The sequence below is a fragment of the Anoplopoma fimbria genome, chromosome 21, assembly GCF_027596085.1.
Source record: "Anoplopoma fimbria isolate UVic2021 breed Golden Eagle Sablefish chromosome 21, Afim_UVic_2022, whole genome shotgun sequence".
Taxonomy (NCBI): Eukaryota; Metazoa; Chordata; class Actinopteri; order Perciformes; family Anoplopomatidae; genus Anoplopoma; species Anoplopoma fimbria.
In genome coordinates this window covers 6,681,679-6,698,169 of record NC_072469.1, presented here as the reverse complement: position 1 = coordinate 6,698,169, position 16,491 = coordinate 6,681,679, and the positions used below count along the sequence as shown (strand labels likewise).

Here is a 16,491-nt window from a genome sequence, read left to right as displayed (position 1 = left end):
GGAGTCTAAGGCCCTGATCTTCTCCGGGAGCTTATTCCACAGGCATGGGCCCAGTGAAGAGAAGGCACGATCTCCCATGGTAGCCAGCTTTGTCCGGGGAACCACAATTAAATTAACAATATTTCTTCTAAAATGATTAAATCTCAAAAGTCTGTGGCATGAAAACGTCAGAGCTGCTTTGCCCTGAAAGGTCACTCATTGGGAAGACTCATGGAAAAGTGATAAATTATTTACATTAACTACCATTACACTGACTCTGCCCTCCTGTTATCACCCCAGCTTCAGTATCTCCAGTTCAGCTTCCTCAGGGTTCATTACGTTAGCACAATGAGAGGACTATTTTTTTTTTCAGATTCAACACATCTCTGCCCCTGTTGTTATGTAAGCAGCCATAATGCAAACATTGATGTAAAGCTTTGACAAAAGTCTTATCTAATGTCAACAATAACCTCACGTAGGAAAAAGACTGGGAGTCAAAAGCTTTATGACAAGATTACGGCCAGATTATAACTAAATAGTGACGTGTAAAAGATGAGAAAAAGAATCCTTTCCTAATTCGGAGGGCTTCTAATGTTTGCTTTGAATGACAAACGTTTCAGTATCCAAACCTGTTTCATTTTTTAGAAAGATTCATGCCTTTACCTGCATTAGACGGGGATTTATGAGGGCATTTGTTGTGCCAAATGAGCCATATCCTCAGTTCCTGCTTGTTCCACTACCAAGCAGAGGTTTTTAGAAAAAGCTCCCACTGGTTACTTCCTGAACCCATGAAATACTTAAACACCAGATCTCTCTTCCGTGTCGCAAGTAGTCTTTCCCCTCACTTTTGCAATCCTTGTTACTGCGGTTGCAACTTTTACATGCAAAACATGGAAGAATTAGCTGCAGACCGACATCTTTTATCATCCCATCCCCTCACACCACTGCGGGAAGAGTATGAGACAAGTCGTACCATGTCTCACAGTCCTACGGTCCTGTGGCACGAGTCAGGTATTTGCCGAACATATGTACAAGTCTACACTTACTCAAACTGTGACATCAGACATTGACGTCCATCTGTTAAAAATCACAGAGAAAGGTGATACTTCCTTCTTTTAAAATGGGCAGAGGCAGATATAATAAGGAAGATGTATTGCTAAAGAAGACAACTCAAATAACCTGGAGGAACCATGAAAGGTGCAGCAAACCATTAATAGGAAATCACTAGAAGTCTTTTCTCCCCTAAAAAGATGCAGACCAGTAGAGATCATTTATTAGGTGTAATTAAGAGGTAAAGGTCCCAGTATAGCTCTCTGGACTCTCCAAACTCATGTCTAACAATTGGTCCAATTTGCCTAAACAGGGACTGTGAGACTTTTTCTAACAACATCAAATGTAGACGTTGCATCACAACCACAACAGAGCTGCACTTGCTCAACATACCATCAAATAAGGCTTTCTGGGATGTTTCACTTCCACTTTCAGAACTTTTGAGAGGAAACAACACACACACATTTGCATGCTAGGGTGGGTTCGTGCAGACTACTGATGCAAAGAGAAAACTTTTTCTCCTTTTAAAGTAAAAATGACAGTGACGGGTTTAACAGTGGACTCTAGGGAGGTCCCAGTATGTGTTCTTGAATATTTCCATTTCATGCAACTTTGCATGTGACACTGCATCTATTTACTTGCATTGTCAGATTTTAAAATGAGTATAAAACCTGATCCTATACTACATTTAACTATATATATATATATATATATAGTATATATATATAGTACCAGTCAAAAGTTTGGACACACCTTCTCATTCAATGGTTTTATTTTTTTCTACATTGTAGATTAATATTGAAGACATCCAAACTATGAAGGAACACATATGGAATTATGTGGTAAACAAACAAATGCTCAACAAACCAGAATATGTTTTATATTTTAGATTCTTCAAAGTAGTTGAATGAGAAGGTGTGTCCAAACTTTTGACTGGTACTGTGTGTGTATATATATATATATATATATATATATATATATATATATATATATATATACACACACATACATATATATACATACATACATACATACATACATACATACATACATACATACATACATACATACATACATACATACATACCTATATAAAAACTGTTAAAATTAGACAAGCAGCAACATTAAATCACTAAAGGAAATGATTGGATAGTACTACTTGAATTCAGGCTTTCAGGAGTACTTTTACATTATGGCACTGCAACAACTTGTGACATTTTATAGTTTTATTATCATGCATTGATCCGAATAAAAATCATTAAAGTGAAACAACCAGCTGTCAGCGTGTGCATTTCCTTTAATGGTGCATGATGCTGCATGTAATGGAGCAGCCTAATCCCACTTTATACCTCAATGCATTACCTGTGGAGGCCAAACACAGCTGACATATGGCTCAAATACAGGCACAATACACCTTTACACCATTGCTCTGAAAAAGGGGAAGTGAACAAATCATCGAGCATGCAACTTTAAAAACACCAAACACATAAAAGTGTGTTTTATAGTAACTTTAAACGCGTGGGTCGGTTTTTTTTCTCTGCAGATCACGTGTATGAAGCATAACTCAACACGTAAATGCAACGTCAAAAACGACATAAAGTAGTGTTTATTTAAGTGTGTTTTACCTTGATGCTCGTGGAGGAAACACTGGAGTCGACGTCTGGGACACCACGCTAGAAAAGCCAGCGGTACGGACTGAAAGGAGAAGAGGAAAAGCGATCTGCTGGCGCTGGCGCTGCTTCCGGGTTGGGTGCTGCGCGTCATCACGGGCGTCGAATGAGAGGGGAGTTCGGTTTGGTCACCTCTGAGCGCGGAGGCGGGGAGCGCGCAGCTTGATCCTGTTAACTGGAGATAACCCCGCCCGCTCAGAGGAGCCCCGGTGATGGTAGTTTAACGTCAGCTTCAAAGTCACATTATAACAGAGCTGGTTTGTTATATGACTCCTCACAGAGGCTTTAATTATGGGTTTGAAGCATTGTATGTGTTACATTTAATGTATTACCCTCTACCGAAGTGTCCTTGAGCAAATATATAACATACACACTAAAGAGGCTCCAGGGGGCGCTACTGTGACATTTGACCCTCAACTTTGACCCCAGAGTGAATCCCTAATAAACCAACTATTTTTTTTTCATTTTTAATGGTTTATATATTTGCATGAACTTGAAGTAATAACTTGAAATAACCTTTACTTTGAAAAAAAGGTTATTTGTATTATAAAGTACATTTACTTAAGTACTATTCTAGGTACTTTTACCTGAGTATATCCATAAAATGCTGCTTTATAAAAACACAAATATTGTACTTTTTGCTCCACTTGATTTATTTTATAACTTACAGTACCAGTCAAAAGTTTGGACACACCTTCTCATTCAATGTTTTTTCTTTATTTTTTATTTTTTTTTTTTCTACATTGTAGATTAATATTGAAGACATCCAAACTATGAAGGAACACATATGGAATTATGTGGTAAACAAACAAATGCTCAACAAACCAGAATATGTTTTATATTTTAGATTCTTCAAAGTAGTTGAATGAGAAGGTGTGTCCAAACTTTTGACTGGTACTGTAATATATAATCATAAAGTGATTAAAAATAGCTCCACCTTTACCAGCTGCAATATTAAAGTGATGAATTCATAAATAAGTACAACCCAGCAGTAATATATATTTATCTAAAATGGGCCATTCTGCATAATGAGTACTTTTAGTTTTGGTACTATGTTTATGCCAATACTTTTGTACTAAGAGTATTAATGTGGGACCTTTACTTGTAACTGAGTATTTCTACACTGTGATATTGCTACTTTTACTCAAGTTAGATATCATAATACTTCTTCCACCTCTGATGAATGTATACATCAGGATAATAATGCATCATTTTCTAAAGGTTCATCATCTGTTCTGTAACATAAACTATATTAAACTACCCAACAGTTTATAAAATTGTATATAAAAAAACTAGAACAGTAAAATGCAATTACACATAATAATATTAATAAAGTTTAACTTTCACATAGCAATTTGAGTACTTTCACTTTTAATACATTTTGCTGAAAATACTTAGGAAAGACTTTGAATGCAGGACTTTTAATAGGGCTAAACATTAAATTAAGAAGGATTTCAATTAAGAAGTTACTTCAAAATTACAAACATCGTGGGTAATAATAAGTTTAATGCAAAATAGGAGAATATGCTAGTTGCCTAGCGATCAGCACTGTGTATGAGTTTTCTAAGCAACTGAGCAAACTATAAATATCCAAAAGGCTCTTCAAACATGCTGTTTTACATGATATGCAAAGTATGACAGACAAGGCAGTGTGCTGCTGCAGGAAGCTCACACAACTAGGTATTCATATTGTCTGCTCTTAGTCAAATCCAATAAAATGAAAAGCAGGAGTGAAACTTAAGTTTTCAAAAGCCATGAACGTGAAAAAGGTATTTCATTTAATTCAATTCAATTAAATTAAATTCAGTTAATTTTGTATAGCCCAGAATCACAAATTACACATTTGCCTTTAAGAAAACAGGCCTTAGCAAATAAAGAGACAGTTTACAGTTAGTAAACATCGGTACAATTTATTGCCATCTCACATTGAACTCACCCACAATTGTTCACTCAAAGAAGGACTTGACGTTAATTTACATGTGTAAGTTGAAAGAAGATGAAATGAGACATTCATTAGAGGTCATCCTCCCCTAAACTGCAGGCCTTTCACTGTTTAGCACAATGGGTTAATGTGGGACTCATCTATCTTAAGCCCCTTGTTTTCCTAATTTATAGGCACTTTTACATCTTTAATATTGAAAAATAGTTTAATTGCCTGTTAGCTGTTTTCCTTTTATGCTTTGTGGCCAGTCTGAATTTATTTGATCTATAGGGAGAGGTTATTTCAAAGAGTGCAATGTCCCAATGACACACCTGGTTGTACTATGAGATCATTAGTGATCCAACTGACTGTAACCGCCTGTTGCTGCACACTGATGAAAGATCATTTTATCCTTCTCGCTGCTTTTCACAAAACACAACATCTGTGAAGAATACATTTTCACCATTTAATTACTTTGTTTTCAAACTACTTTTATACCTAGCAGTGTCAAATATCCAGCTTTTACCAAACAGACACCAGCCACTAATTAAGCAGCACACCTGCCTTCAATCATGAGTCCTAGGTGGAGCTCATAAAGACGCTCCATAGTAGGTGGCCACATTCATTTACAAGAAGACTTTGGAAGTGAACGTCCTATTTTTTTCATCTCAATAGACTGCAGTTACTTTGTCTTGGTTGGCAAACCCTTGATTCAGCAATGGTGAAAGAGAAGACTCATGTTAACGTGGTGATTATCGGTCACGTGGACAGTGGCAAGTCGACCACCACCGGCCACCTCGTCTACAAATGTGGTGGCATCGATCAGAGGAAGCTGGAGAAGTTTGAGAAGGCTGCAGCACAGGTGAGGAAAGAGGAGGAAAACCCTGCTGTAAAAAAATCCACAAATGTTTTAACACCTGTTTAAGACTTGTTTTTTTATTTTACAGATGGGGAAGAGCTCCTTCAAATTTGCCTGGGTGTTGGACAAACTGAAAGCTGAGCGGGAGCGAGGAATCACCATTGACATTTCTCTGCTGAAATTTAGCACTCAAAAATTCACCATGACTATTATTGATGCTCCTGGGCACCGGGACTTCATTAAAAACATGATAACTGGGACGTCACAGGTAAGCAGCGTAGAAGCTCAGCACTTTTTATATTCTCATAATTATTATTCTTTTTTTTTAACCTGTCTTATTGTCCTTTCCAGGCTGACGTTGCCCTCCTGGTGGTCTCTGCAGCCAAAGGAGAGTATGAGGCCGGTGTGTCAAGAAGCGGTCAGACCAGAGAGCACGCCTTGCTGGCTTACACTCTGGGTGTGAAGCAGATTATAGTCTGTGTGAACAAGATGGATCTGACTGAACCTCCTTACAGCCAGAAACGCTTTGACGAGGTGTTGCGAGGTGTGAGTGGCTTCCTCAAGAAGATCGGCTACGCCCCCACCACCGTGCCCTTTGTGCCCATATCTGGCTGGACCGGGGAGAACATGATCACTGCAACCCAGAGGGTAAAGATGGGTCTGAGTTAGAATATCTGTTAAGTATGTGAAAACCTTTTGAACTAAAACATTGTGCCTTTTCTCTACAGATGCCCTGGTTCCAAGGCTGGAAATCCAGACGAAAGGAAGGGAGTGCGAGTGGGAGAACTCTACTAGAAGTCCTGGACTCCATTCAGCCACCAGTGCGCACCACCAACAAGCCCCTACGATTACCTCTGCAGGACGTCTACAAAATTGGAGGTTAGAAATCATGCTCTAGGTTAATTTTAATGATTTTTAAGTTGCCCTCAGTCTTTGATTCAAGCCTATGAAGTTTGTTGATTAGCTTCAATCAAGACAATGAGGTGCAGGTGCATACAGGCATTTTAGCGACTTGACTTGAAACTTTCTTCTTCCTCCTTTCAGGAGTAGGGACTGTGCCAGTGGGTAAGATTGAATCTGGTGTCCTCAAACCGGGCATGACCCTGATGTTCTCCCCTGCCAAGATCACGGCAGAGGTGAAGTCCATTGAGATGCACCACCAGGGGCTGGAGACGGCTCTGCCTGGACACAATGTTGGCTTCAACATTAAGAACGTGGCCGTGAAGAACCTGCGGCGTGGGGATGTGGCTGGCAACGCCCAGCAGGACCCTCCGTCAGATGTCAGCAGCTTTGAAGCTCAGGTCGGTTCAATTGAGTCAAAATTGTATTACTTAAATTAAAATTTGTAGCTGCTCTTCCGTGCTGATGTGTCTTTGGTCTTTAGGTGATCATCCTGAACCATCCAGGGAAGATCAAAGCCGGCTACTCTCCTGTCCTGGACTGCCACACCGCCCACGTGACCTGTCGCTTTGCTGAGCTGCTGGAGAAGATCGACCGGCGCACCGGCAAGAAACTGGAAGACCATCCGCAGATACTGATGTCTGGAGACGCTGCTACAGTCAAACTGGTTCCCATCAAGCCCATGTGTGTGGAGAGCTTCTTCACGTACCCTCCCTTGGGTACGACATCCGTCACTTAAGTCTCATATCTTCAAGTACAAGAAATCTGACTTCTGCAGTGTTTAAAAGTAATTATTTGTTGCATTTCAGGTCGTTTTGCAGCAAGAGACCTGAAGCAGACGGTCGCTGTTGGCGTCATCAAGTCGGTGACAAAGGACCACGGGTCGAAACATCCCCACAAAGCCCAAGTGTGTAAATAATTTTGTTTTACCAGTAAATCCTGGTATGGCTGTTTTCAGTTTTATTTGGTAAAGTGCAATTTTTTTGTGTTGCGACACAAATTATTTATGTTTAAGTGATTATTCCTGTGTTGATGTTGAATCCAAAAGACTCTGTAAAACATGGATGGTAAACTTTGGTTGTAATGAGTTAAGTTTGTTGAGATAACAAAATAAAGTATTATTTGAAATGTATCTAAACTTTGTCTTGAACATTTTTATAAACCACTGCAAGGTGTTTGTGAAACTTGAGTAAGCTTTCCACAGTTTGTCCCTCTTACAGGAATGTTATAGATTTAGGGAAATGCAAGATAATGCATGTTTAAATATGAAGCCACTTTAATCAACTGATGGAAATAAGTGCACTTTTCAAATAAGTGCACTTTAAAAAAAAAAAAAAGTAATGCTTAATTGTTTGACTGTCCAATTCACCACTGCTTGGCCTTGGTTACCACATGAGTGGTATTAATCTTCTCCAGAATGCAAACTAGATCATTTTCCTAAATAACTTCTATGCCGTTTATCTAGAACCTAAAAGTTACTCGTATGCTACCTTTTTAGAAATGCACCTTACTATGTTTTAAAGTACAAACCAATATTTAAATGTCAAAGGGTTAAAACAAGAGAGCAGGCTCAGATGTTTAAGTACAGCACTTTTAATGATACAATGGGTTGATGGGTTTGTTCCTTAACATGGGGGTGGGGGGACTGCAAGTCAGTGAGGACTGGGTGAAAATACATCGGCTCTCCAGCCGTTTACAAAGTCCACCGCTCTTCTAAAAGACATCTCTGGTTCACAGGCAAACCTGGAAATGTACAGGATCCAGTAACATGGAATGATATTACATGACTAAAACTTAAAAAAAAATAATAATAATTCAAGCTCATGAGGTTTTTTTTCTTTTTTTTTTTTTACAAGACACTGAATTGTGAACAAAGGTTAATGTGAAATTTCTAACCTGTCAAGAAAATCAAGTTATTGCTAAGATGTCCTCTTGAGTTTCCTGTACTTGTCATTTAATAGTGGCTTCAACAACAGGATACCTTTTTAATATATTTAATGTAGTCCTGCTTAATAGTGGCTCTTCAAACCCTGAGGTGAGCGTCTTTGAACGCAGCACTCCACTCAATTCCAGTCATTGTTACACCATGCACAGAAAAAGGTCAAAGGACTGTGGCGATGGCGTCGAGTTCACAAACAGAGCTGCATACATACAGTGAACAGTGTAACAAGGAGTAAATTAGTGACCTGCAGTGAACCGCAGGCTTTGATATTCCACCACACAGTAGCAGCAGGTTTTCTATACTGTAAAACAACCATAATACGTGTACACACAAAGCAAGCAAGAACAAGGAGTACATTTAATGTTTTTCATCTCGGGTAAGATCAGTGGGAGACCGCAGCCTCTTCGGTCAGCTATGGTGGTAAACAGGGATGCAAGGGACAAGTAGTGACATGACTTATTTCACATTCCAATTCTTAGTTGTCCTTTTTTTTTTTCAGAAATATAAGATAATTGAGGGGCCAGTAAAATCAATACAGATAAAATTCAAAGCCTACCGCTTAATCGGACCGGCAGAGAGAGAGAGCAATGGTACATGTTTTGTACAATAAAACATGTATATACACTCACACACAAATATATATATTTACATACATATATACACAGTAACAGCATAAACGTAGACTTTAGGTAAGTGCTAGGGTTTTGAGAGTGGCTTCGTCACAGCCGTGCTATAGGGTTAAGATAATACTGGTAAAGGAAGAATACACACATTCTTTGTACAGCATGGATGAGGCATCCACGGATTAGATGAGCCTTCTTGGGTTTCTTCTTCGTTTTTTTTTTTTTAACTTCTTCTTTTAGGACACTTGTCGTGTGACAAGAGGTGTTATGATAGCTATTTACAGGACCTCTCAATTAAGAGAGAGGCGTAGTGCAAGTCTCTCTGACTGTCAGTCACTCAGGATGTGCACAAAAGACATGGGGAACACCCCTTTTCTGTCCGGATCTCCTTCAATGTGCCCGATCTGGAAGTGAAAAGAGAACATGTGAGAAAAAAACAGAGTAGAGGGGCATTCAGTGTTTCTTTTTGTTCCCTTCAGATGGTTAAAAGAAGAACAAGAAGTGCTGGAAATCAATAAAAAAGAAGGGTGTAGTACTGAAGCTGGACTCACCCACCACTCCTGGTCCTCTTCTCCTGTAACTATAATCACCTCTCCTTCAACAAAAGTCAGTTCGTCGTCATTGTCAGCCTGGCAGTCGTAGATCGTCTTCACCCGACGGGTTTTGCTCTTCCCCTGGACATTTAAATGACAAAACTGTTACCATAGTTAACAGAAACTTGTCTATGTTAACTCTCATTTAGCTTCCTAAACAAAGGTGTCCAGAAATATATATGTTAAAGAAGAGACCTGGCAGGAAAGGTGACATAAATGCATCAAAATTACATAAAAGCTCTCTTCTCTATGTGACCACCGAGTTTAGAAATGATAGTCTTAAAAAGTCAAAATGGAGGCAGTTCACCAATTTATTTACTGTCATATTCATCCATATGTGGGTATATTGCATAGTCTTGGCCCATTGTAGATAAGTTTCTTTCATCAGGTACCTGTTTCTAGTGAAAAAAATGGGGAAATAAATTCTAAAAATATGCAACACTAAGCTGTAGAAATAACTTATTTCACAAACCAAGAAGAATCCAGAGGAAGCCAAAACAAACCTGCCTTAAATGGCATAATGCACCACATGTATTACATTTATAGAAGATAGAATGATTAATCGGTTCGTTATCTAAGAGTTATCAGAGACGATATTGCAGAACAGAAAAAGAAAGGTATGAGGTCATTTAGGACCAGGTCTCCATTAGAGTGTATGCACTTGAGATGTTATTTGTCCTGTTAGGATATACCTTGGTCACGATTTATAAAAAAAAAAACTTAACTGTTTATATAAATAATATTGGCCGATGTATTGAACTCAAATTCCAAATATCGATATTGGTCATAAAGTATTGGTCAGGCTCTACTTTATGTAAATGTATAGGAATAGTTTAATAAAACAGCCATTGAAAAAGACAATATTCTTCTGAAAACATCATTGGGTGAAATTCTTAAAGATAAGCATGATCATACCGTGTTGATCTTCCTCGGGAGGGGCACTGGTGTCTCTGCAGTCCCTGCCGGGGTCCCATTGGTGTCTTCAGCCGCTGGTTGGGTGGGGGTCCCTATATTTGCTTGCTGATTGGGTGACGGTGAGTCTTGAGGTTGAGGCTGAGGCTGCGGTTGAGGCTGAGGCTGAGGCTGAGTTTGAGGTGGAGGCGGCGGTTGCGTTTGAGGCCTTTGCAGCGTCTCACCGGGAGGCGGCCTGGGAGTGGACTCGGCTGATCCGGGTTTGGGGGGGATGTCGGAGAGATGCGGCTTGGGAGGCAGATCTTTGAGCTGGGGTTTAGGAGGGAGGTCGCCCAGCTGAGGTTTAGGAGGGAGGTCTGAGAGCTGGGGTTTTGGAGGAAGTTCTCCGGGTTTAGGAGGAAGCTCAGACGTCTGCGGTTTGGGGGGCAGGTCTCCGGGTTGAGGCCGGTCTGCCAGAGGAGTCTTCAGCGGGGTCTCGGTCGCCGGCGGGGACTTCTGGAAGACCTCTGGAGGGAAACTGGGCTTATCCATAGACGGGTGTATGGTGTCAATCTTCCGCAATGCCACTGGAGAGAGAGCGGCATACAGATACTGAATAAGGTCTTTACTTCAACAGCTGACATCAAAATTAAAAATGGACTTAGACTTTACCTTTCTGAGGTAGTTTGGGAAGAACCCTTGGACCAAGTGTAGACTTTGTGTTGCTAGAAGTAGTGCTGGGAAAAGATATTAAAATGAAGTTAAATAGGAAAACAGAATCTAAGAAGTTGCTTGTACCTCATATTTTATCAAAGCAAATAATGCAATACATTTCAAGCCAATTAAGCTTAAAATGTCACTGTTATATTCTTTTCTTTTTGTACCTTTGCTGCTGAGGAATTCCTTCAAACTTGTTAGAAACAGGAGACATCTTGCTGACAGGAGGAGGGGTGGAGTCGCTTCCTAAAACATTTGACATTGATGACGACACAGATCACTCAACACCATAACAGAGAACTCACCAGGAGATTAATTAAATATAAATGTGGAAATAACTTAACATGCTGTGATGGTTAAATAAAATAAATAATGAGGGAGGTGTCATCTGGCTGAGCTTTCTATGAGCCCCTGTTAATTAGAGGTTGTGCAATAAAGTGTCATGATTTTAATTAGTGAAGGGTTGTTACTGCACGGCTAACACAGAATGCACAAAACACCACAGAGGACAAATGATAAAAGTGGAACAACAGTAAAAAATACACATAAGGAACACAAGATTGCAGGTCAGATGACTGAGGTGTGTTTGTCTTCTTTTGTGTCCAAGTGGTGGTTACAAAATAACTTTTACTTTCAGTTTTGATCAACCAGAGATGAAAAGAAAAATGATGCTTTCATCTCTGTGAAATGTTACAGTCATGGATGTCTCTTTGTGCAGTTTGGAAGTAGGTTGGCTGGTGACCTCAGCGTAACTTGTGGATGTTTAGTGATTAAAATAGTCTCTCAAAGTATTAAAGTATAGAAAAAATGTCAGTTCAAGGTAGTTAAACCCAAATGTACTGGATACAGTGCTATAATGTCAATGCACATTATTTTTAACCCTCACACGACCAACCATCCATCACGTATGACAAGCTGATGGTTTAATACTTTTAACAGCTTCGGAGTAAAGGACAGAAAAACCTTGAATTGCCTTATTTATTGATTATTTACCATTAATATTTTATATATTTTATTGTGTTTTACGTCGTTGTATTTGACTTTGTTTTCCTGTGTCACAGCTGCTCATAATAATAATAATAAATAACATGAAGCTGTAATTTTTCTGGAAACGTTTTTTGAAATATAATATATAATCATATATTTTGTTAACAGTGAAAATTTTAAATAAACGTGACGTTGCATATGTTTCCAAATTTGAGAGGAGCTGCTGAATAATATCCTAAAAAGGTAAAAACAATTGTCACATTGGACTTAAGTATAACATTTTCTTGACTTTGTTTTAGACCAAATGATTAATAAAAATACCACATTAGTCTATAATCAAAATAAATGTTAGTTGGAGCCCTACACATCCACCTACTGAGTCAGACTACCATTGAACAAACCTTTGAACTGCACAAAGAGAAATAAAAAGGCCTCCACTGGTCTGCACTACTAATTAAAAACCCTCAAAAAAATCTCTAAACTCTCTAAAATTCACTCTTAATCTTGGGAACATTTGCTAAAATAGTCTTAACTCAAGGTCCTCTTACAAGTTTTCTCTGCACCTGTTGTTTTAATTTCAATATCAGTGCAGGACTTTTTAAAATAACTGCAATTTCAGATGATAACGGCATCGTAGCTTCAGGCCGGAGTGAAACCAGCTCTACAGTTTCGACGTGTGCTTGCGTCTCACCCCCAGTCAAGCCCCCTTTACTGTGTGGACTGTGAGAGAGCGGGCTGGGTGGGTCAGACAGGGTGCGTTTGTGTCCAGGAGGTGGGGGCGGAGGTCTCTTCTTGGACAGGGTGGAGCTGCCTCCTGGTGTGAGTGTAGAGGGAGGGCCAGATGGGGGAGGAGCTGGAGGAGCGATACATAAAACACATGAGGTGATGCGGCCCCCGCAAAAATGTCATTCTGTTAGCCCCCTCCCCACAAAAAAAACAAAACAGAGAAAAAAAAGGGAGAGGATAAATGAAGCGAGGAGAGGAGAGGAGAGGAGGAGCAAGTAGAACAACATACTGTCGGAACAAATATACAACGGAAAGGTCTACGAGGGAATGCAAAATAATAAAAAGGGACACTCTGATTTGGGGTGTGGACTCATTTTTGGTGTCTCTACTCTGTGGATTTGTTCATGAATACGCCTGTTTGTGTCTAATTGGATCCCCAAAAGCCATAATTGTTCACCAATATAGAGAAAAGTAGGGTGAAAACAGCTAATAGAGAGCTCAGCCAGAGAGGAATCAGCTGTGGTTAAGGGTTTACAGCTCAAGGATGGTGGCGACATGAATCCAGCGAGACAGAAATCCATGTAGGCAAGAATTAATCAAGTGGAGAATCAGTTGGCCTACATGGTCCCATTGTTGCTTTAAATCAACACCACCACCATGTGAATCTGAGCTGTAAAGGAGGAAACAACGGAGGGATGGGTGTATATATACGGTATGGGGCACACAGCCGAGTAAAGGGGGGAGAACATAAAACCAGGATATTCACTGATGTATGGTCGAGTGCCAGCCAGTGTGGCGTAGTGCGAATGAGAGCCAAGGAATGCCAAGTGTGGAGCTGAAAGAATAGAGAAACAAAAAAGAGAAAGAAAAGAGAGCGAGATGAGGAGTGTGGGAGAGAATCTACATTATGTCAGTCTTTAAATAAAAAAAATAAAAAAGAGCTGCTCCCACACACTGTAAAATAACAAGATGAAATCTTATCAGTGGAAAGCAAAGAAAAAAAAAAAGAAAAAAAAAAAAAGAGGAAAAATGGCGCCAAGCTGGCTTCCGGTGGGCGAGCTCTTCATCACCTGCTGAGAGGGAGCGCTGCATCTGAAGTCAACATGTTATTCTATATGTATGTCTGTCATTTAGCCTCTTATTCAGGCTTTTCATCTTGTTTTTACATAACTCAAACTTAAAAACTCCACTTGTTTCCAGTGCTATTTTATAATTTAAGGTTTAAACAGACATCTTTTCAAGTCACAGAAACATAAAGTTCCTTCAATGATGAAGATGCTGGTTTTTTTCCTGAGAGATGCAGCTTTAGCCTCAGTCTTCAAGCATTTTGTCAAGTATTTAGCCAGCATGTGCATATTTAATACCATTTTACATGGTTCTCATTTTAAAACGACTCTAAACTAAAAAACATGAACAGCTGGAGAACGAGTCAGTGTTAATTAGTTTGATAAAAACCTGCCAGCGACAGTCGTCATTTCAGCCAACAAAACCAAAAACGGTTGCCAGCTAGAAATGAGGAGCCAACTTTTGTTCACTTCTGTGTTAATCTGCCACGTTATCATCATGAACTGCATTTACGTGTGAGAACAGAAAGCTTGACGGGCCTAGCAACAGTAACTAAGGGTTCAATTTAAAGAACTGGAAACAAGTGTTGTTTTAAGAAAAAAAACAAGATCTTAAAAGCTCAATAATGGATTAAAATGGCGTGTTGAGATGGATGTTTTGCAGAGTAAGCAAGTGTGACTGTTGGTGTGTTAAACCCCTCCACAGACGAAGTGTTATCTTTAATTCTAATACTGCAGAGACAGCACGCCCACAGTGCCCCTTGTGTACAAAGTGTCGAGGATAATGATGAAGTGTGCATCTAGCTTCACCCTCACAGGCCCGACTAACCGTTGCAGACCCGCCCTCCCCTGCAGCTACGTTTTCTCCTGAAGGTTTACTGTGTAAGCAATCTTAATGACACCTGTATGCCGCCCTCTGATTTGCGTGATGACAAATTGCATTCCACTGCAGGGAGGGTTTATATAAGTGTGTGTGTGTGTGTGGACTGACTGACAGTGCAAAAGAGAAAAAAAGTGATTACGCAGCATTAACAGACATAATTAAGAACAGTTTAAAACACTATCTTCCCTCTAGAGTAGTCGGACGCAGCATTTGCATTACAGGCTGACATTTTGCTTAACTGACTGTCATGGATTCAAATTAGACAATAATAAAACTGTAAATGCTGTCAGATTATGGTTTCTAAAGCACTTGGAGAATGCAGGTCTGACCTTTTCCCTGGTTCCTGGGTGGCAGCGGCGGCCCGTCGGCCACGGGGGAGGAGGTGAGGTCGGTGGAGGCGCTGTACATCTGGTTGGTGAAGGCGCTGTAGGACAGACGCTGCTGTTTGTCCCTCTGGCTGATGAAGCCCGGCAGAGAGAGCTTGTCGTGGGGGGACAGGCTGGAGGAGTGGCAGAAGCTCTGAGGCCTCGGGGAGCGGTCCTTCTTGATGGGACTGGGCTGCAGAGGGACATGGGACAGCTGAGACGGAGCCCACATCGTTTGGGAATAAGTTGTTTACATCAAAACCTGACATGCAGATGCTTTAAGAAAACAGTTTGACATTTTAGGGAAATGCACCTGGTCAGGTTAAATGAGGAGATCGATACCATTTTCATAGAGTCTCTGCCGTTTTTTTACAATTCTGCTTTTGTATACATTATGTGAGCTTTAGACGTCCTGATTTAGCTGTTTCAACTGTTTAAAGTCATTCAAAACATGTATTCACTCAGTGCAAAATTGTGAAAATAGAAAGCAGCATTTTGCTCTTTAAATCAGTGGAAATGGCATCAAAGTCGGACTTGTTATTACTAAATTGTTGACTATAAATCTACAGTCCATTTCAGCTTTGCTGGAAACATCTTAACATGCCGTCCTATTTTGGACAGTTGCCATAATATTCTTCATTGTTGCCATGAAAACAAAAACAACAAACAACCAAACAAAAAAAGAGGGTTTTAACCGAGGCTAAAGAAATAAGAAAAAGAAAGAAAGATTCAGTCAAGAGTTGCCAAATTTTACAGTCAGCCCTACAAATTAGTAATAATAGTGACCTATGAACAACAGCAACATGATGATGAGGAAGATAATGATGATGTTCTTATTTAATTAATCAAAAACAGATTAATGGGGATTTAAACTGTAGGTACATTTATAGAAGGTGTTTGTGTGACAGGGTCAAACCACTGAGCTCTAGATCAACACTACTTCAGACTGACTCAAAGGCAGTTTTCATTATTAGATTAAACCGCCCGGTGTGGCGGTGTGATGAAAACCTGATTGAATTCAAGCTCATCCAACCGAATGTGATACTCTGCTCGAACCTTATCGTCGAGGTCGTCGTCGCTCTCGTCCATCTCCTCCAGTCTGAGGCTCCACTCGTACTCCACATGGATGTGGGGGTTGAACTTCCCCTCTGCAGCCTGCACCAGCTAACACACACACACGCACACGCACACACACACACACACACACACACACAATCATCAGTTACACACATTAAAATAGATACTATTCTAAACCATTATCAATCAAATGGCAAATTTACTAATAATCTGCCAACATAAAACAGAATAAATAATGAAGTGA

General features: G+C 39.9%; 3 protein-coding genes across 3 annotated transcripts in view; 1 reads left to right on the top strand and 2 right to left on the bottom strand.

Annotated features, from left to right (window-relative positions):
• fam49bb (family with sequence similarity 49 member Bb) overlaps positions 1 to 2,768 on the bottom strand; it is a 32,003-nt gene extending 29,235 nt beyond the window's left edge. Inside the window, exon 1 of the mRNA XM_054623120.1 lies at positions 2,655 to 2,768. The gene's annotated coding sequence lies outside the window, so the exon portion shown is untranslated. The remainder of the gene's footprint in view (positions 1 to 2,654) is intronic.
• A 2,463-nt stretch (positions 2,769 to 5,231) lies between these two features.
• On the top strand, positions 5,232 to 7,458 carry eef1a1l3 (eukaryotic translation elongation factor 1 alpha 1, like 3). The gene is made up of 7 exons (XM_054623420.1): positions 5,232 to 5,482; positions 5,568 to 5,747; positions 5,831 to 6,127; positions 6,208 to 6,358; positions 6,524 to 6,780; positions 6,864 to 7,098; positions 7,189 to 7,458. Exons 1-7 carry the CDS (start codon positions 5,339 to 5,341, stop codon positions 7,296 to 7,298), a joined length of 1,374 nt encoding a protein of 457 aa, XP_054479395.1. The 5' UTR covers positions 5,232 to 5,338; the 3' UTR covers positions 7,299 to 7,458.
• A 506-nt stretch (positions 7,459 to 7,964) lies between these two features.
• asap1b (ArfGAP with SH3 domain, ankyrin repeat and PH domain 1b) overlaps positions 7,965 to 16,491 on the bottom strand; it is a 57,562-nt gene continuing 49,035 nt past the window's right edge. Inside the window, exons 21-28 of the mRNA XM_054622571.1 lie at positions 16,227 to 16,334; positions 15,135 to 15,363; positions 12,824 to 12,985; positions 11,313 to 11,391; positions 11,101 to 11,165; positions 10,453 to 11,015; positions 9,496 to 9,618; positions 7,965 to 9,348 (exon numbers count right to left, since the gene is read on the bottom strand). Coding sequence (XP_054478546.1) covers positions 9,274 to 9,348; positions 9,496 to 9,618; positions 10,453 to 11,015; positions 11,101 to 11,165; positions 11,313 to 11,391; positions 12,824 to 12,985; positions 15,135 to 15,363; positions 16,227 to 16,334 — 1,404 coding nt within the window. The 3' untranslated portion in view covers positions 7,965 to 9,273. The remainder of the gene's footprint in view (positions 9,349 to 9,495; positions 9,619 to 10,452; positions 11,016 to 11,100; positions 11,166 to 11,312; positions 11,392 to 12,823; positions 12,986 to 15,134; positions 15,364 to 16,226; positions 16,335 to 16,491) is intronic.